Source organism: Macrobrachium nipponense, chromosome 40 (genome assembly GCF_015104395.2).
Source record: "Macrobrachium nipponense isolate FS-2020 chromosome 40, ASM1510439v2, whole genome shotgun sequence".
Classification (NCBI taxonomy): Eukaryota; Metazoa; Arthropoda; class Malacostraca; order Decapoda; family Palaemonidae; genus Macrobrachium; species Macrobrachium nipponense.
Genome location: NC_061101.1, coordinates 23,458,316 through 23,480,356, shown reverse-complemented (window position 1 = coordinate 23,480,356; position 22,041 = coordinate 23,458,316). Strand labels below are relative to the sequence as shown.

General features: G+C 37.9%; 1 protein-coding gene across 1 annotated transcript in view; it reads left to right on the top strand.

The window, feature by feature from the left end:
* The window catches only part of LOC135211993 (DAZ-associated protein 2-like), a 95,501-nt gene extending 74,965 nt beyond the window's left edge, over positions 1 to 20,536 (top strand). The window contains 4 exon segments of the mRNA XM_064245265.1: positions 11,865 to 12,061; positions 14,602 to 14,781; positions 19,570 to 19,698; positions 19,701 to 20,536. Of these exon segments, the coding sequence (XP_064101335.1) occupies positions 11,865 to 12,061; positions 14,602 to 14,781; positions 19,570 to 19,698; positions 19,701 to 19,754 (560 nt within the window). The 3' untranslated portion in view covers positions 19,755 to 20,536.
* Positions 20,537 to 22,041: the final 1,505 nt, after the last annotated feature.

The window sequence follows — 22,041 nt, the reverse complement described above, 5'->3', positions numbered from 1 at the left end:
TTCATAAAATTTCCAACTGGTGTCTTCTTTTCTACCTGTCATGTTGATCAGTTATTTTCAGCACTATGACCACTTGCAGTCATGCACATTATTGAAAAACAACCAGAGTGTGATTGTAGCCTACCATGACTAAAGTAACATACCACTATGCCAGGCATGCCAGTAGCACTAGCTTGGCAGTGTTCTAACAGTTTGCCAGCCAGCCATATTTATGATTAAATGACCATGATCATGATCATGTAATCATATTAATCTGCTATTTAAATCTGGTTTTTATTTATTTTTTTAGATGCAATAAATAAAAACCATTTTGAATATAGAAAGTCAGAACAGTTCATTAATAAGTATATAACCCTTAAAATGGTAAATTGGTAACTTGATATTTGCAATCAGATCCAAACTTGTAAACAAACTAGATACAGGTATTAGACATGACATCCACAAAACTCTCTCTCTCTCTCTCTCTCTCCTTCTCCTCTCTCTCTCTCTTCCTCTCCTCTCTCTCTCTCGTCTCTCTCTCTCTCATCTCTCTCTCTCTCTCTCTCATATGCAGTTGTTTGAAGTATTGCATTAAACAAAAAATTTGGACTTTCAACTGTAGTGCTTTAAAATTATAATATATATATATATATATATATATATATATATATATATATATATATATATATATATATATATATTACATATATATATATATATATATATATATATATATATATATATATATATATATATATATATATATATATATATATATATATATATATTACATATATATACATTACATATATATATATATTACATATATATATATATAGAGATTGTTAATTTTGGCTGTACAGATAATGGAACTATTAAATTTTGTTAATCCTTCTTAAAGTGTATGGATACATCATACTTGTATGTCAAATACATATAGGGCCACAGAATTGTGTGATCATCATTAAAATTGCTTTAGTTTTATACTGGCTAGCACAAAAATGAAATAAACCCATAAAAAAAACCATACCTAGTAGCACATAAAAATGAAAAAACTGTAAAAACATGGTTTAAACCAAAAAAAATCATGGATTAAAAAAAAAAAACCAAGATGTTTGGTTTTTTAAAAAAGCCATTGGTTTTTGCCAAACCTGCTCTCCATCTTCTCCCTCAAGCATCTCCATATTTCTTGCTTTGGCACTCTGTCATAGGGCTTTTCAAAGTTTATGAATATCAGATACAAGTCTTGTTTTTCTCTGAATTTCTCCATCAGCTGCCTTATGCAAAATATTCCATCCATTGTGCCGCTCCCCTCCATAAATCCTGTTATTTCCTTATTCTTACTTCCTCTCCTAGCCTGTCCTCTATTATTCTTTCCAAAATCTTCCATGTGTGAGACATTAGTTTGATACCTCTATAATTACTGCATTCCGGGACATCACCTTTACCTTTAAATATAGAAGGTTGAAGTACCACACCTATGTTTTGCTTTCCTCCTCTTCCTCCTTGTCTTCTCCATCTCTGAATTGGCAGAAGCATATTAAGGCCTTCCTAGTAGCTCTCCACAAGTGTGTGCTCAGTCCCCATAGCATGCCTCTGGTCACTCCCAGTTACATGCACATCTTATTGTGAGAGGGCCTGTTATGATAGTCTGATTAAGAGCAATGACAGGTTACCGTGTCTTCTTCAACTTGGGTATATGATCCCAGTCATACTGCCTTAGATTCCATAAGACTTGACAGTCCCTTGCTTGAGAACCTATGTAGGCCAAGTTGTTGTAAGTATTTTTGTCAGGTGGTTCAACTAATTCATGAATGCAATGGTCTTTAGAAAGCAACCTGAGCTCTTCCTTACCACCCAGTGGCCTCCTTTGATCGCATCTTGAATTTTGCCCCATGGTTTGCTCTTTTTTTGGTTTTTCTGGTTTGCACTTATGCAATGCCTATCTCTGGATTGGAGAATTTTTTTTCTTACCATTGCTCTGCCAAGCATATTCCTCCTCCACTGGTGCAACAGGAGGTGGACTATTTCGTGGAGGGTAAGACCTGTTCCCAAAGGAGGTGGTTCTGCCAAGTTTAATCCTCTTTCATTGACTCGGCAGCAGATGGAGTACATCCTGGTGAGACCTGTCCCCAAAAGGATGACCTATCTGTCTGTGAACTGATGGATGGTTAGGAATGACATGCAAAGGGAATTTTTTTCCCTTGAGGAAGAAGAGTCACAGAGTCATTCTCCTTGTCTTTCCAGGCCTCATCATGGTTGGATGATGACATAGTTGTTTTTTTATGGGGTCTCCAGAGTTGGAGGAAAAAGGAAAGTTTTGAAGGTTGCTGGTGTCATTAGGAAGGACATTAACCCTACTTATTCACCAGTTTGCAAACCCTGCGGGGTAACTGGTCTTAAAAAGGTAGAACAGTTTTTTTAAGGCCCAGTTGGTTTCCCCAGCATTTTTCTTTCTTGGTGATGGATCAGGAGACTTCCTGACCCTTTCAGCCTAGAAGGCACAGTGTGAATAATTGACGAGGACACTGATGTTGGCCATCCTCTTTCATTGTCATGAGTAGAGGGAACTTGTCATTCTATACTAACGTAATAAGGAAGCCATACACATACACCAGGCCCTGTCACCTCAGTCACATACCAAAATGTACAGTTGGTTACAAGAGTCATCCTTCTGTTCCAGTACTTGACGAGGAAGCTGACATTTGTGTGGGGGAGACCAACCCAGTATGTTTTTGTACTCAATAAGTTATATTTACTTTAAAATTGTTGTCATAAGACATCACCCCCAGATATTTGAAATTTATAGATGTAGACTACCAGTGAAATGTTTACTAAATGTTTATTAATCAGCATGATTTTTTGTATTTGCTAGTTTCCATGTCACTAGACATCTAAGCCAGGATATCATTCCAATCTTCCAAACAATTGAAGAATCTCTCTTGGTTCTTGCATTTATTTTGTTGTTAACTGCAGATAACTGGCTGATGAGTTGTTCTCAGTCACATCTATATTTATAAAAATGTATTTAAGAGAAGTGTCCTGGATATCCCAGAACATTGACAATTAATTCTCTCTATTTTTATCTTGGAATGTGCTCGGAGCTAACCCAATAGTATAAATTCTAGCTGACCTAGAATAAACTCTAGACGTCCTCTGTCATTTATAGATACCTTAGTTATGCATGATGCATGTTGTGCTTGATCTTGGATGTTCGGTGCTCATGTTTATTCATTCGCTTTAAATTAGTATATGTCACTCGAGCCTGGGGAATGTCTAGAAATTGAAAATTATCTTGAGACAAAACATTTGTTTCTTTGTTGTCCTAACCATATAATTTCTTTTAAAGGTTTTCCTCCTACTTAAGTGTCTGGTTAGTTTAAAAGTACAAGAGGAATAGTCAAACTGATTGATGAATTTTTTCATTAGGGTTTTTCATCATTATTAAAAATTTACAAAATTGTATATTCTCTTTATTAAACATTTTGGATTAGACACCAAAATACCCCAAGACTGTGGAGAGTTGGTAAAATACCCCTGGGCATTGGCAGAGTCTGTTTAATATGCTTTTTTGTTAAGTAGCAGCAATGTCACTAGTGAAAAATTATGCTATAAAGAAAAGCAAAGTTGATAGAATTCATAAGTGACGTAAGTGTTTAAAATGAATAATTTTACCAAAGCATTCTTGTAGCGTTCAGGCTGTGTGAAGATGTTTGCTGCCATTGACATTCATACTAAAATATAGTATGTTAGGATTTTTATATTAGCTTGAAGCTTTGACCTTGTTCGACCCTAGAGTTCATATTTCTTTTTCCACTCATTTGGAATGCTTTCTTCAGGTGTATTTTCCTTCCCATCATTTTTTAATTTGAATATTTTGAAGCTTATTTTGTTTGGAAGTCATGTTTACATTTTGCTTAGGTTAGTTGGTTTTTTCCCATTAGCTTAAACATGACTATGTAAAGAATCTAGTTTGACTACTCTTCCTAGAAGATCGAGTTTTAAGAAAGGGGGTCTGAACCCGTGAGAGAATAGGTAAACAGTTTCCTAAAAAACTCAACTTTCTGGGATGAAACACAATGGGAGATGTTCAGATTCATTCTATTAGTGGAGGTAAAAAGAATTCTGTCCGTTAAAGCAACACATCACATCTACCACAGGGATTTGTTACCACTTTTCCCTCCCCTTGTTAGAGAGAGGAGTAAGTGCTACTGAGAAACAGATTTTTTATTTGTATAGGAATACACAAATACTGCAACCAGTATGGCTTCGACACTCGCCTGTATCAGACCAGTTCCAGCTTATGATGTGTCAAATTCTTCAACCTGCGTGCCAGGAAGTAGACAAGGGAAAAAGAGAAAGGAGGAGACCAGCCATCTCCTTCATTCTCTCTCCCACACAGTCATCTTGGGTAAGATACCAACTGTCCCGCTGGAGGCACTGGATGAGTTACTCAACTTGATTGGCAGCCACCAGTGGACCCAAGGAAAAGTGTCCATGGACCTGTGGGCAATGTCCTTCAGGAAAAGGATGTGAACGTGGTCAACATGGTCTGCTGAAGCCAAGAACCTATGAACAGACAAATTCTTCTTAATTGCCAAAGAGGAAGTCATTTCTCTGATGTGATATGCTCTAACCTGCACAAACTCTGCGATAGAACTATCTGATAAGGAGTATTCCTTATAATCACCTCACACAGCTGCAATGATAAGGAGATCTTGGAAACAGATATTCTGGATGGACTGGTGCCAACACAAAGTCAATGACCTTTGGTCTTAGTTGGAGAATCCTCAGATAGCAGGACAGAGCTTTGACAGGACAAGGCAAGAACTCCTACAGATCATTGTCCAATTCATTCCTGGAGTAGAACGAAAATTAGAAACTTTTCATCATGAACCAAAGGATCCTGGGTCTTACTTTCGAAATCCTTGACAATTCGAAGACCACAGACCTCGCCCTTGGTTCTTCCATGATGTTAACTCTCTTTCGAGGAAGTCAATGCAAACAGAAAGAACTGTCTATGTCAGATCTCCTATTAACTATTGACATAGTGGTTACATGGAGCTCAAGTGAGACTACTCAAGACCAGAGTAAGATTGCACATTGCATATTTGAGCTCCTTTGTTGAATAGGACTGTACAACACTCCAAAAACCACCACTAATTTGCAGGATGAAGAGGTGTGTGAGCCTTTAAGGAGCAGGATCAGACTGAAGTTGGCCCCGCAGTTCCTGAAAGCCGAGACGGAAAGACCTTTTCATTTCTGTGAAAGAAAAGGAAATTCCATAACAAAGTCCCGGTAAACTGCTGACAAAGATCTCTTGAGATAGCTAGGCATCTGGCCCACTGCTTTGCGAGAAAACCTTCCCGCTGTCAGGATGTACTTGACAATCTCCAGCCGTGAAGCAACAGATTTTATCACCTGGTGGAATCTTTCCACGTGAGGCTGGTAAGGAAGGGCCCAAGAGGGTTTTCTCTCAGAATTGCTGACAGAAGATTTATTAGCTCAGGGAACCACTTCACCTGTGTACACAGGGGAATCACCAAAGACACCCTGAAATTTCTGGGCTCATAGTTCTGTCCAAGCCCTGATGGATCTGGCAGATTATTCTGTTCAGTACCTAACGTATCCGGCAGTTGTTCATATACGAAACAAACCTTCGGTCTTTGATCTCTGATGGCCGACGTTGGTTCGATCTCGTATAGTTAGTAGGAGAATGTGACCGCCTAACTTCTTCTCTACTTACAGATGTAGAGCGAGAACTCTGTCTATACCTCCAAGATGAAGGTTCTCCCAAAACTGAGCTAATTTCCTCACTATCTCTATTAATATCATTCAAGGTCATTTGACTATCATCTTCGATGCCCGCCGGGGAAGTCGACCTTGATCTCTCATCGAGGCAAACACCTTCCATCAGCGTGTCAGGAGAGGTTACCAACTCTTTATTATTCGACCTTTTAATGGGAGCTCTCTCATCCTTTTTCCATATCTTAAAAGGTCTTACAGGAGAAACTGGTATACGTTCACCATTCTTCATTGATTGCTGCCCACTCACCATTGATTTTACCAACAGCAACGGAGTCTCTGCTAAACGCTTTGTCCTCACTGCTGGCATCTCCATAGCAGCCGCTATCCCAGCAACCGTCGATGCTTTCGCTCATTCGGACGCCCGTAAATGACTTCGTCCTCTAGCATTAAGCTTACCAGCCACTGTCTTCTTTACTTTGTTGCTGACTGGGATGTGACAGTTCTGGCTCGAAGATGAAGAAGAATTCACTCTTCTCCTCTTGCCCCGAGGATCAGTCATGAAGTCCCGTATCCTCCAACGCTGGACTGGTATATGCAGTGACATCATTGAATTTTGCTATGACGCTGAACTAGAGGAAGAAGACAAAGAAAAAGGCAATTCACGTCTTTTCTTTTTGTCTTTCTTATATATCTTGTCCTCTAGAGCTTGTAATTTCTTGGTGACTGTGTGTACCAAAGAGTCAGAAAGCGTATTCGTCTCCGGAGGCAATAAAGTAGTGAGAGAAACAGTTGGCTGTGATGTCATCATGTCAGCCATGTCCGTGTGTGACGTCGGTTGTGATGTCACCACTCTTGTAGGGAGAGATTGAGTGGCTGCTGCTGGAAGCCCTGTGTGTGTTGCAAAACTGGTTCCAACGTTCTGCATTGCCAGAAACATTGATGTTGTCGTTGCCGTGGCATTAGCTCCCATAAAATACAGGCCAGGGGGATGAGGAACATTCATCATTGTCGGGCCCGGATGGAAACGTGCCGCCATGTAATGAGAAAGCAACCCCGCCAAGGTTGGTACGCCTGGTAGGCCTAACGCTGACCACGTTCCTTCCATTCTCTGCGCATCGGGGGCCGACACCTGGAACAAAGATGGCGATGCTCCCCCTCTCCCTGTGGGAATGACAGACCGTAATTATGTATAAAATTACCCAAAACCTCTCCTGGAGTTTCCAATAACAAATAGCTAGAAGAAACTGAAGGGGTATGGGAAACGTCAAAAGCAGGTGACGAAACATATGGAGCAGTCTGATGTATAACTGATACAAAAAAAAGCCAATGACGCTTGGTCATCCAAAGATGGCGTCGTCTTTTCTTTTGTACTCACAAAGTTACACACACCTAGCAGATCACACCCACACTGAGATCACCCAGAGAGATAAAAAAGGAAATATGAATAAAATTGGGCAAACTAAACTGGCTTTAAAACAGATCTGGCAGAACTGAGGGAATGCCTACTCTGAAGATTTTGCCAAAGATGCTAAAGAGCATCCTCTCTCTGAGGAAGAGGATCCTCGACTCCCAGTTTCTTGTTGCAGCGAGAGGAAAAGAGGTCTAACCTTGATTTTCTGTAAGGAAAAAACTGGTAAACCACCACTTATTGCTACACTTCACACATAGGTCTTTACTCCATTGTCTGGAATATCAATCAACACAAAATCCTCCTGCTTTGAGCTCCCCAGAGGTGCCGATTGCACACTGGTGCATCTCGACTGTCAAAAGAAAGGAAGGTTCTAGCCAACGATACAGCTACTCTAGGTTGTGAATTAACCACTTGCAAGGATAAGAACTGGAGTATTTAGCCTAGCTAAGAACTGAACCTATCATGCTAGGTTAAGATAGCTTTGACTAGTCAAGTTAGGCTAAGAATGTCCACTTAAGACTATGTTAAGGTAGCTTTAGACTAGTTAGACTAGGCTAAGAACTTAACCAATTAGCCTAGGATAAATAAGTCTTGAACTAGCCTAGGATAAATAAGTCTTGAACTACTTAGGCTAGGCTAAGAACTTAATCACTTGGACTAGGATAAGGTATCCTTGAAGTAGTTAAGCTAGGCTAAAGACTCATCAGTTAGGCTAGATTAAGGTAGCATTGAACTAGTGAAGTTAGGCTAGGCTAAGAACTCAACTGTTTAGACCAGGTTAAAATAACTTGGAACTAGACAGGGTAGGCTAAGAACCTAACCAGAACTTAACCACTTAGACTAGATTAAAGCTGGTTTAAACTAGTTAGGCTAAGGATATTGTAGCCCTGAACTGGTTAGTTAGCTAAGAACTCAGTACTTGCTAGGCTAAGAACTCAACTGCTTAGGCTAGGTTAAGAAGGCTTCTGAATTATCTAGGCTAAGACCTTACCCACGTAGGCTAGGTCGTGTTACCTACTTGCTAGGTAAGTATGCAAATACTTAGGCTAGACTAAAATAGAAAGGCCAGCTTTTCCTTATCTTCCTCATTTTACTTGAAGTGTCCTGGCGTAGACCCAAGTATCTAACCATAGAGTAGGCCTGAATTTCAGAGAAGGCCGTGTGGCTTGATTGAACGAATCCATCGACTTACATTTACACAGACGTTGTGAATGACCTTTTGGTAGGTTGTCATCGTTTGTCAGAATAACTATGCTTCTGAACACAATGTAATTTGAAGAGAAGACACTGGACGTGGCCGTTCGATAAACCATGTACATGAATTTGGTATACGTACACGTACGTGTATGTTGGTATACATCGATGGAAGATGGTGTACGGAAGCGGATGTTGGTGTACGGACATGGTCATGGCACTACATGTCCATGGATGTTGGTATACAGATGTGGGATGAAAATACATATCAAGCAGCTGGATATGTGCTTAATCATGTACATGGAAAAGCGATCGTTAAGTATGTGGCCGAGTGATGAACCATGTACACAGACCAGTGATGATACCCATACACATTCATGTCATGTGGAGTGAAACAAGTTGGAACATCAGTGAGAAGATCGCTCGGTCAATGCCTTCCTTCCACTAGCTCCACTTCCAACCTCATGAACGCGAATGTGTTGTGGGGGGGGGGGGGGGGGGGGGGGGGGGGGGGGGGACACGACCTTCTGTGGCAGATGTTGATGCACTCCTTCACTCGCAGCTGACAAAACCACAAAGTTCTTGATCCTCCAACAGCTGACACAATGGAGAAGAGGTAGGAGAAGGAGTGAAACTCCTCTCTCTGCGCAGTCTCTTACAAGCATGAGTCTGGAAGAGACCCTCCAGTACGACTTCATAGATACATCAGGAATCCTCTCTTGCAAAACAGAGTCCAGTCTCTTGAAGACCACTTAAACCAAAGCCTCGTTGGCTCAGCGAGATAAGATGATAAGGTCAAATCGGGAAGAAGTTATGTCATAACTGGAGGATGCGCGGCCACTGCATCTGATGTCATAGGCTGAGTGGACGCTGGGAATGATGTCATGACATATCTTAACACCAGCGCTGGTTGATGGCCTCATTGGCAGAGCGATAAGGAGCGACCCAGTGGGAGTCGACGATGAAGAAGAGGCTCTGCAAGGTGGCAGCATTCAAGAGCCAACGCAGAGGAGTCCTTGGGGAGGCGGGACTGCTGTAGGGGCCGGTGGGGAGATATGCACTTCCAATAAATGCGACAAAAGCCCATCCAGGAAGGAGAACCCCCGTAGCCCAAGCGATACCCAAACAATCTCAATCTTGGATGACTCCATATCTGAAATAAAGATATTAGATGGATTCCTCCTTTCAGTAGTAGAAACTCCGGGACAACTACTACCAAACACAGTAGTCCATCCAAATACCAGCTCCAGGAAGATCTTACTGATGGGTTACAACCGACTGCGATGGCGTCATGGACGAAGTTGAAAGTCACATCACTGCTCAGCAGGCATAGGAGAGATGCCACCTAAGTGGACATCACAGGCAGAAATTTATACGAATGACGTCACGACATGGACTGTACCTGAAGTCAAGGGTCTTGGTGATAGCAAAGATGGCAAAACAGAGCATCCTGACATCTCCTATAGATGGCCTCCCAGGACACGTATACATGATGGAAAGCAACGAATCTTCAAGAAAAAATCATTGTTGGAGAAATATGGGGAGAAATTGATCCTCAGAGCAGCGACATCTATGCAGTCGGCAGAACCCATGATGTCACATGCCCATTCACGACATCACAACCCATTCACAATGTCACATATATACTGTCACAAAGAGCAAGAGAACATTTTGAGTAGCTCATAAAATGCAAAAGAAAATAGTATTAAAATTATACCATTACCTAGTTGAACATCATATGTAAACGATGTTCACAGCAAACCATAAGGTTGGTATCCCCGAATGATGATGTTGAATTGTTCGGCAGGAAGGTGCTCCGAAATGGCAAGGAACCCACCGGCGACAACATTGACTGCTTCAAAGTCTCACTTCACAGCACAAACACACAAGTCAAATTAGTGAAATGGCATCTCTGTCAGATGGAAGCGAAGAAGAGGGCTCCCAAGTTCTGGGAGACCGCCGCCGCTGCCATTCCAGACGAAAAACAGGGCTGACAACTTCAGAGTTTGTAAATAAACAAAAATTCTCTCCCCCTCAGGAGGAAGGTTGTAACCTGAGAGAGACTAAAATATAATTATAATATGTGAGGAAGGAGGGAAAAACGGATAAGAGCCGTACCGCCCACACCCCAATTCTACTAAAATGACGGAAAGAGATGAGATGACAATCACGACTGGCCCTGCAAGTAAAAGGGAAGATCGAATCGTCCACCATTAAAATTTTTCCAGAACATCCCGAAACACACATTCTGAAAGACTAAAACATTACAAAGTTCCCAGACGTGTGAAAGATACACAAAAACATAAATGTCAATACACATGTTTTCACATTAAAACACTAAACCAAAGTAAATGGTCCTGTCTCTGAAGGGGCAATATGCTCTTAATAGATGGACCAGCCCATCAGACATAACGCAAGTGATGCTGATGCAGCGTTAAAGTCGTATCTACAGCAACAGCATCCATCCCAAGGAAGTTCAACATGGCAACAAAGAAGGCTTGTCTAAAAATGTGGGCGTCCACGGAACTTCTAGGCTGAATAAAAAGAAATAAAGTGCAGGCTATGATAAAAAACCATCTTGGAAAAGGAGATTGAAGCAAAACTCCGCTCTCCAAGGTGGTAAAAGAAAAGACTGGCGTATCGCAGGGGACCCCGAGCTTGGTCGATGACCAAACATCCGCCGTGTATATGCATAAGTTGCCATATGACACAGATTCTTTGTTTTACAATCTTTGATTGTTTTTACTGGTTTCCAGCTAGCACTAGGTTATCCTGTTGTTAAGACCCCAGGTTTGTTAGCTATGAAAAATACAAATTGATTAAAAATTTGTCATTTTTGGCACTTTTGATTATCATTAAGCTTGTTATCTTGCATTTCACAATTATATGAAACTGATTTAAATGTTGAATTATGTTGGATCCTGCCCATGTTGGCTTGAAGGGAAATGTGGAAGCCTAGAATGCAGCCAAAGCTGCAGTTACTATGACTAGTTAAAATGAAATTATCCTAGTCAGTGATTGACATCTCCAAAACTATCATTGTTAATAAATGGAAGACTTTTTGGACTAATGAACATGATAAAAACAAATTGAAGCAGATTAAGCTCACGATGGAAGTATGGTATTTATTACACTGCGACAATTACTTTGTAGTCATATATTTTGGGGACTAAGATTACATGAGACATTGTTTATATTATACTGTTAGTATTGTTAAAGTGATTTTGTGGTTTATATTGCTATTTTTAAGGATTAGTGTCGTTGCAGTAAAGTAATATGGCTGTTCTTCCTAAGTTCTTAAAAGGTTTTTGATTTATTATCCAGCAATCATATAATACATGTGCACATACCCCGTCCTTTTTATTTATAAACTATATTATAACATTGTCTTTTTCCTCATACTTGTTATATTAATACAGTACCGTATTTAGATTTATTCATTAGACAAGGGAACTTTCTCATTTTCCTTGTGAAGGTCCTCTTGCTCATTATCAGTCTTAACTAATTATGACCTCTGTCCCTTTCTTTTCAGGTATTCCTCCAACAGCTGCATATGGAACCACTGCTCCAGTTGTTAGTTATGGACAGATGGCGGTTGCACCCCCACCATCGTATTCAGAAAGCTTAACTCATCCCATTGTTGCTTCCCAGCCAGGTGCTCCACATCAGTATCCTCAGTATTCGTCAGCAACTGCTGCCGCTGCAGCATCAGCACAACAACTGCAAATGGTAAGAATAAATCTGGGTTTGCAGCCCAAATCCAGACTTGAGCTACCATCAGAGCTGCTAGGTGAAAATATTTAAAATATTTCTGGTATATATTTTGAAATATTAGGAATTGTTGCTTATTGATCTGACTTCAGCATGTTAACATGCAAGTAATACCAAAGGCTTATATGAACTGTAATTTGTTATATTTTTCAAAACAGTTTTTATTTTTACTGAAGTATACCAAAGTTAACATGGATTAAACAGTACTACTTGAAAATGTGTTGATGATATAAAGATGCTTGTTTACATCCTAGAATATTTACTCTGAGATTATTACAGTGCTGCTAATGTCTTCATTTTAGAAATAAGGCAGCTAACTTGAGAAATCATTGTAGAATATGTAACCCCGCATAAGTTAAAATACAAAAGAAATAAAATTCAAGAGCCAGTCTTATAATGATAATAATCCCTTCAGTCTCTGGAAGAAATAATTCTCTTTTGATCCAGAGGCTCAAGAAACAGCCATAACGACCATTGGGGATGATAATGCAAGTGTTTTAAAAGTACCCAAAATAAAAACGCTATGAGGAAAGGAAAGTAAAGTACAGTCTGACCTTTTTAATCCAGTAGACTTGGGACTTGGCAATTGTCAGACAAGAAAATGCTGGACAGCAAAAACTGACCTTTAAGGCTCCGAATGGAACCCCCTATGTAATAGCTTGGTATTGAATGAAATCAGCATACAATGGAGAACTGCGCAGAGCTAAACCTTATTTGTTTTTTGTTGGCTCAGAAAATCTCATGAAGAGTACAAGGCCTTGAACTGAGCACTCAGACGCCATTTATATAGGGGGACTACATCTGCTGCTTATTAAAGTGAGCTTTCATGGGACAGCTCACCACTGTATTTTTTTTTGCCTTGTTCACCAGTTTGATTTTCTTTAGAGAAATGTAAGAATATAAAATATTGTTAACATACCTCTTGGTCAAGTTATTGGAGTGTTTCATGGCCTATTTCAGTGGAGCCAGGACAAGTGAAGTAGCAGGTGTATGTAGCTATATCAATAACCTAAGTTCATTTCTTTCTCCATCTGTTACTCATCGTGTATTTGGAAACTATTCTTGCCAGAGTGAAAATGTATTTTGAGAATGATGTTAGGTGTTGTATTTTCCAGAGTATATTCAGAACTTAAATTTGCTTTACTTTGTATGAAAATATTTTTGAGAGAGCATAGATCAATGTATAGTGATGTCTCAGCAATATCTATATTGCTGTTAATCTTTAATATGTTGCTTTTTCAGAATATTCAGGTTGTTGACCGTGTTTGCAACTTGTCTTAGGTCATTTGTGCGTCCCTTACTGGTCGTTGGTATAGTGGTTAGTGTCGTGGTATGCCACTCAAATGTTGTAGATTTACGTATCTCCCAGGGAAATGAAGTCACTGGCTGTGCATCATGATTAGTTACTGCTGCAGTGTAGGGTCTGTGGTGGGAGGTTGAAACCAACATTCTTTGGAAGCTTGGATTTCAAGTCAATTATGTGTGTGTGATTGTTTCATGTGAATAGGTTTCATCTACTGAAATGATATGTAAATAATATTGCTGTTCTCTGGTGTGGATGTCTGCTTGTGTCAGGGATTTATCTCTTTTAGGTAAAGTGGCTTGTGGTGGTAGGTTTCTGTTTCCTAATATTAGCAGTTATGACTTGGACCATTGACAGATGGTCTCGTTTGTGAATTTTTCATAAGTTGTATTTTAACAGATCTGTCACATTCACACCTGATCTCTGATCCCATTTCCCTGCCGAGAGCAACCAGATTCACTGAACAGCAGCACCAATATGTAGTAGATGTGCCGTACTGTCAAACTTCTCAGTTTCAAATGTCATTTATTCCTCACAACCTTGGACTGTGGAACAGCCTCCCAGAGTATGTCATGCAGTTGGACCTTCAGAAGTTCAAGCGAACATGCAATGCTTTACAACCCTAATACAATTCAATTTGTATTTCCCATTACCTTCTGTCACTTCTTTCGAATGGACACCATATTCTTGGAAGCTTGAATTGCAAATCAATGGCCCATGTGCTGCTTCCAAATGAATAGGGTTCATCTTCTGAATAAGAATAATAATAATGAGATATATAAGAGGAAAAATTATTTATTGCTACTAAATATATTTTACTAGATTTAAAAAGAAAAATGATGTCAGATAACTTGATCATACTCAGAGTTTGTTATAATCTGCAGCGGTTCTTTTCGGCTTTGATTGGGGAACTTGCATTAAGCATAAACGTAGCTCATTGTCTCAGAAGTAACAAAGTGGTAGTATTGCTTGAGTGTATAGTATTTGGTTAACGCAAATGTTTTTTACTTGTAATATACTCGCTTATGTTCTTAAGTGTGCAACTTAGGACTCAAGGCTGGTTTGCATTAAGAAAATAAGGTGGTCAGAAAACATCACTAAAAGAAGAAATTAAGAACTCATGACAGGTTTGCATTAAAAAAATTAGATGGTCAGAAAACTATCACTAAAAGGAGAAATTAACTGTTACAAAAAGATGTACTTACAGAACTTCGCTGCTGCCCAGCAGGCACAAAAGGTCGCATATGCTCAACAGCAGGCATACCAGCAACATCAAATGTACATACAGCAGCCTACAGCTTATCCTCAGCAAGTTACTGGTTATTACCCTGCACATGCTGCAGCTATGCAACCAGGACAAAATGTGTTGGTAATGGTAAGTGTTAACCAGTTTTTATATTTGCTTTTTGTTCAGACACTGGAATGTTTTTGACTGATTTATTATGCCATGCTTCTTAATTGTTTTCTTGGTTGTAACAAGAATTTTTAAATATTTTTTCCCACATAGAGAAATTCTTCTATATATATTTATTCATAGAGAAAAGGAAATTCCTAAGCTTTCTTAAAATCCCAGATCCCTTGAAAAGGAAGTTGTTCTCTTGCAAGATAAAACCTGTCAGTTACCTTGGTCTGCTTGGACATTGCTTTGGGAAAATTTCTTACGGTTGCATTGTTATTATTTTCATCAGCTTTGTATGGTAGTAAATTTCTAAAAAAGCAGGGTGTTCTCTTGTCTTTGCTGACATAATGGTTGTAAGTTTGTTTTTAATCTTAGCAATTAAAAAATACAGTTTAGGCTATGTTTACTCATAACAATAAATATTAACTCCTTCCTTTTTGCGTGGCCATTTGTGTTTCCTCTTATCAGTATCCCATATGACTCTGGCACTTTTGTCACCATACATTATTTCAAAATTATCAGTTGAAAGAGTATCAAATCCCAATCAAAATATGTATCCAATTATTTATTTTCAAGAAACTCAGAAGTGTTTCTTTCTGTCATGTATGTACTCAATGAAATTATAGTGTAGTTTAACAACTTTTCATTGCATGCTCTGGTAATTAGCAGGCCTTAGATAACTGCAGCTATTCGTCAGGAATCATCATTTAGCTTTGTAACTGCAGCATCATCATCTTAGCAACTATATCTCATCTTTTCTCTGTGTGAGGTTAGACATATTCAGAATAATTCCATCTTCTGTGTCCTGTGCCTAAACCCTAGTTGGGTCTTCGGTGTTCATCTGTCTCGTGTTTCCATGGTTTACGTGTTCTTCTTACAGGTATTCATTCGTACTGCTATTTCCAAACCATCTTGATTTTGAGATCTTGGTCTTATCTTCACCAATTCCTCATTCCTAATTTACTTTTCCTACAATACTCTGTCCATGAATCTTGATATTCATGCCACAGAATAATTCAAGATTTATATACTTATCAGAGTAGTTCAGGTTTTATATACCTATCATATTCTTTACTCTGTACTATGACATATTTTTATTTACTCGTAGTTTAGCTATCTCATGACTTTATCCACGCCGCACCTACTCTCTTATCTGCAGTATTGCAGCACAACATGTTCCTGAGGTAACAGAAGTGCTCCACCTATTCTAAAACATCCCCATGTATGTAAAATAGATTCTTGACACACACACACCCCCCCCCCCCCCCCACCCCCCCCCCCCGACCCCCCCCCCCCCCCCCCCCCACTTCCTAATTTCCTCTTATAATTCATTGCAGGATTACAAACAGAATCCATGTACAGTGGTACCTCGCTCAAACATTTATTATGTTAAACATTCCTTTTTTCAAACGAAATTTTCAAGAAACTTTAATCTTTTGTCGAACAAATGCTCGTACTTTGAACTGACCGATTATCTTGTTTATACATGTATTCAATGACCTACTGCATCCTAGAAGAAAAACTGTATTAACATGTTTTTCCATTTACAATATATAGTTTAATGATAGCCAATTCAACAAAATAAATAAAAGAACAAAGCATTTCAATATAAAATTTAGCATAAAAGATGTACAAAATCATACGTCACTGTTGTGACATGACGCACAGTTGACTTGAGACTGAACGAGGGAGCATTGATGTTTTGAGGAGAGGAGGAGGATATAGAGTTAAAATATTACTGTATGTATGTAAAAGCAATAACATTTCACAAAAAAGGGAATTTCTTGATAAATTTAACATACATAATGATAAAATATGAAGACAATAAAATGCAATACAGAAACAATAAAAAAAAGTTTTAATTGAGCCAGTGTTCGATGCGCAGAGTGAGACGATGCAGTTTAACTATATTCAACAAAATAGTAAATGAAAGAGCAAAGCTCTTCACAATAAAATTTAGCATAAACAATTTTATTGCAGTGATGCACAGCTAACTTGAGGTAGAGTTAGGGAGTGTTTATATTTTTTAGGAATAATGAATTAATGTTTTTAAGTTATCATACCTCATGAAATTGTTAAGGAGAGAAGAGACAGTAAAATCTCTACTATAATATGTATGTAAAAGCAGGTTCAATTCACATAAAAAAATGTTATTTCACAATAAATTTAACAAAGTGATAAAACATGAAAACAATCAATTGCAATACAGTAATAAAAAAAGTGTTCGGTGCACTGGATGAGACTATAGAGAGGAAAGGAGAAGGAAGACGGGAGTCAGCTTCCTACTGACTTACCAGCTGGACTGGGATGATTATTCGCCCGTTTCTTTCACTTACACCGATTTGCCCAAATCACTTCTTTTTGTCACGGTAAAATTCCTAACTAGTGACAATTGCTTTTTACAATTTTTTACCACTGTAAAAGTAACTTGACTCCATAATAAACATATTAGTACTGCGATCAGCTTCTGCATACCTTTGATTGTTTGTTTAAACGACTTCCTTGTGAAAAGTTATTTAATCTCCCTCTTCTTTTCTTGCATTCTTTACTTGTTACTTATTTGTTTGCAAAATCCTTATGTTTATTTTAAATTCTGCTGTTTGTCAACAGTAAGTTTATGTATTTTGGCATAATTAACTATTTCATGCACTTGAGAGCCAGCTCTCTCTCTCTCTCTCTCTCTCTCTCTCTCTCTCTCTCTCTCTCTCAATCTCTCTCTCTCTCTCTCGCCCCCTCTCTCTCTCTCTCTCTCTCCCTCTCTCTCTCTCTCCACCTCCTTTCCCGGAAACACAATCGTACACACACTATCATTCCTTTGATATTTATCTTGATAAAATTGTGTTTATCAACCTTTGTCTACTGCAACCATTTTAGTTTCCTCAAAGGGTTCCTGCCTCCTCCCTCCATCTCCCAACCGTCCAAGCACCGTTTTCACCAAAAAGTTCGGAAATCGTACACGGAAACAAAATTTTCCAAAAATTTTACTTCATATATAATGTACTGTTTTGTCACTTTATACTCTTAATTTAACTTTTGAACACATTATTAAAAGAAAAATGTGAAATGGGGGGTTTTTTGGGGTTGGTTGGAATGAATTATCCTGATTCCCTTTATTCCTTATGGGGATACTTTTTTCATATTTCGAACAAATCGTATTTCGAACAGCCTTCTGGAACTGATCAAGTTCAAAGTCTCAGGTACTACTCTATATTTTATAATTGTGAGTCTTGCATGTTATGCAATCTGTTTCTTTTGATAAATATTTCACCCCCATATCTTTTTTCCCACAACCACCAAATGGCTAATTTTGTGATTGTACCTTTCCCTTTGCTTCATTTCCAGCCTCTGTAAACTTTGTTTTGCCTGTGTTGATTTTCAGCCATATCCTTTCCATTTCACTCTTCCAGCTTAAAGAAATTTCCACCACCTTTTCCTCAGATTCTTCAGTTAATTAGATGATTGCCTAAAGCAACTCCCAGTGCCCCATTTTCTGTGCTTCTTTGTAACTTCTTCCATTACTATGGCGAACAAAAAAGGACTTGGCACTGGCCTTGACGGACATCAATATTTGTCTTAAAAGTCAACTAATATACATACCTGCCACTATCTTCACTCAGGATCTGGTATTACGGTAGAGGGAGCATCACAAGCTTAATGAGCTGTTCTGTTACCCTTTGCCTGTTTAATGACGATTTATTATTTGTCTTGGAACTCTGTCAGGTGCCTTTTCAAGAACCACAAATGCAAGTTGATAACTGGATGATGTTTTTCCTGTTGTTTCTCTTTGGCTGATGCTTTTCTTGTTGTTGCCAAATTTGAAAGTCAACTTTTTTCTTGATCTCTGGCCTGAAGCCAAACTGACAGTTAATGATTATAAGCATTTTTTAAACCTTCTCAAGCATGCCTTTCCAGTACTCTCTTATAGAATGCACAGGTAGTCCTATTCTCCTATATCTCTTCATTTATCAGATTTTGTGTATTCTGTTGCTTCTTTATTGTGACTTTTGGTGTTCTGGATGGTCATGGGGTTTTCCATTTTGTTCATGTTCATTGTCGTCTTTAAGCAGATTTTCAGAATTCTGACTCCTTTGTTCTAGTATCTTCATTTTCAACTTTTAATTTCCTAGTTTTCATATTGTCCCTTTTACAACTTTTCCATCTCATGTCAGCCATTTTGCTATCTTGAAAATTTTATCCTGGTTCCCTTTTTCCCAACTCCTACTCTTTACCTTTGCCACCTGCCTTGTATTCTTCTTCTTTTCCATGTTCACATCTCATCTTTTTTCTTGCTTCTCCTCTTGTAGGGCTTGCAGGTTCTCCAATGCTCTTCAGTTGTTCTTTTGTAGTTGGTCATTCACCACCTTGTCTTCCTCTTTAACCCTTCCCTGATGTCACAGCTTAACTGCTACTGCTATAGAATTACAAGGGCACTCTAATTTTGATTCCATTGGGAAATTGAATTCATCATACCCATTCTTAAGTATGGTGGTACTTCAGCTGTAACTGCCACTCCAACAGCAAGCATAACAGATAACGACGACCTGGTTAGATGAGAGCATAAAAAAGTCTTTTGGTTTTTTAGTAAATATAAAGAACTTTGAACGTGAAGCATCAAAGAAATTGTGTGTGTTTAAAAGAGGTTAGTCATCTTTTTGGATGCAAAAATTGTAATTTTTAACTGTAGTTAGATACTAACTGTGATGCTCGCTGCCATTTAAGCCATCTGCAGATTGTGATAACATCAATACCTTTTTTTCGTTTCAGAATGGCTATGATGCAGGAGCACGCTTTGATGCCATTGCTCAGCAGTCCATTCCACCCCCTCCTCCTGGTATTGCCCCAAATGCTGCTCAGTTGGCTGCAGCTGCAGGTGCTCAAGTTTCAGTTTCCCAAAAAAGAAAAATTCATTCCTGACTGGTGGGTCAGGAGGGGGATATACATTCTGGTAATTGTATAGATGACAATAATTTGTATCAGTGTTGTTTATAGTGTGGCAGGAGTTTTGAGGTGAAGTAGTTTGTATGCATCACATTTTGATAGCAAACTAATATAGATTAGATATTCTTTGAGCAAAAATTGAGGTAATCAATTTCATATGGTTATGAATAAATAAAATTTCAAGTGGCTTGATCAAGACCTGTATTTAGGTCTGACTGTTTGGATGAGGTGTTAGGTAATTTGCTTTTGTTCATCCATGGTACTTTTGAGTTTCATAACATGAAGAAACTCGGTACCAAAATGCATATAAACATACCTGTACATATTGTTAACAAAAATATGTACATTTTTGCTGATGTATATATTTTTGCATGTATTACTGTACTTAGTATGTAAATATACATGACTGTATTGGGTGCATCAAGATTGCAAAATACTCTGTGCAGGGATTCTGTGATTATTATTTTGTGACATATGATGTCCATTTTTAATCATGGAACTGAGACTTTTCGATTCATTTTCTTCCATGTAAAAAATGTAGAATGGTTACCACAAATGAAATTTAGGTAAGTGTTTTTGTGACTATTTAGATATATATACAGTATAGAGGAATTTATAAGAGAGTTCAGAGCTCCGAATAAATATATCACTTAAACCTTTTCATTAATCTTTTTTTATTGTCTTGATTAAAGTTAAATTGTATTTGCCGATAGTTTAAATAACTTCGGTTTCATGGTTATATAATCACTCCTTTATTGTATTACTTATGCAAAATAAAAATAAATTAATTTGGTCCTGTTTTTCATTTCCATTACTTAAGACATCCCTTTTATGCATATTTTATAAACTCATTAATATGAAATAGGAAACACCATAATGAATGGATTAGTATAGCTACAGTTTCCTTATAGGGTGAAATAAAAGAACACCCAAGTATATTGTGCTGAATTTTTATTTTTTTTTAAACCAATAGTATTGTTAAATACACGTGCTATACACAGTTTGGTTTTAATACATGGTGTGACCTGTATGGGGTTGGCGCTGTCAGTGCACAGCGTAAGGTGCACTGTGTAGAAGACATTAGGACATTACTTAAGGTTTTTAGCAGCTTTAATTTGGTACCTAGCTGCAACCACTTAGAATTTCTTTTACACCATAGATGGGTAGTGCTGGTGGTGCACTAGAGGCATTCTGTTCTTTTCGTTCTTTTTATTGTACCACCTCCATTCATATTCTTACATCTTTCCACCCTCTCCCAAAAAATTATTCTTAATGCAACTATGAGGTTTTGTTCCTGTTACGCCTTTAAAACCTATTCTATCAATTTCTGTATCAGCACTGAATAATCTTGTAGATGTCAGCGCTTTGCCATTGGCCTAAATACCATATTTCTCTCTCTCTCTCTCTCTCTCTCTACACACACACACACACATATAGATGTATATATATATATATAGATATATATATATATATATATATATATATATATATATATATATATATATATATATATATATATATATATATATATATATATATACACACACACACACACACACACATATAGTATATATATATATATATATATATCTATAATATATATATATATATATATATACAGATAGATATAGATATACATAATATATGTATATATACATATATATATTATTATATATATATATCTATTATATATATATATATATATATATATATATATGGTATAGTAAAACAAATTGTCAATACACAGTCCAAAACACTGAATTTTGTGAAAAAAAAAGAAATTTTTTCATATTGGAGCCTCAGTGTAGCCTACGATCAATCAACCCTCTCTCCCACGTGACGGTTCTTTAAGTTTAAGCCTTATATAGATATCTCTACATTGATACGAATTTAAGCCTTACAGTGCACCAACGTTTATTTTGTTGTCTTATTGTTTAAATATTTGGATGCTGGTTGAACTTGACCTAAATAGCATACATTCCATTCTCTCTCTCTCTCCTTAGACGTAGTTAATACGAGTGGCCTCAATGGTAGCTGTTATTATAAGTCTGATAAAGGTTGTTCGTTCTAAGTGCAATTGTTCGTACAGTAGTAATTCATCATTCTCCAGACTAATAAAAAGCACATTTTGAAGTTAGTGATCGAAAAGACTTTATGTAGTACACATCCTTAACAATTTAAATTATAAGTTATAGAAATTCCGTTTAGGATGATATTTAGGCGCATGATTTTCATGAAAAGTATGTTATTAAATTGGCTTGCTATGTATCTAGCGCATATGTTTTCTGTCAGCTACTA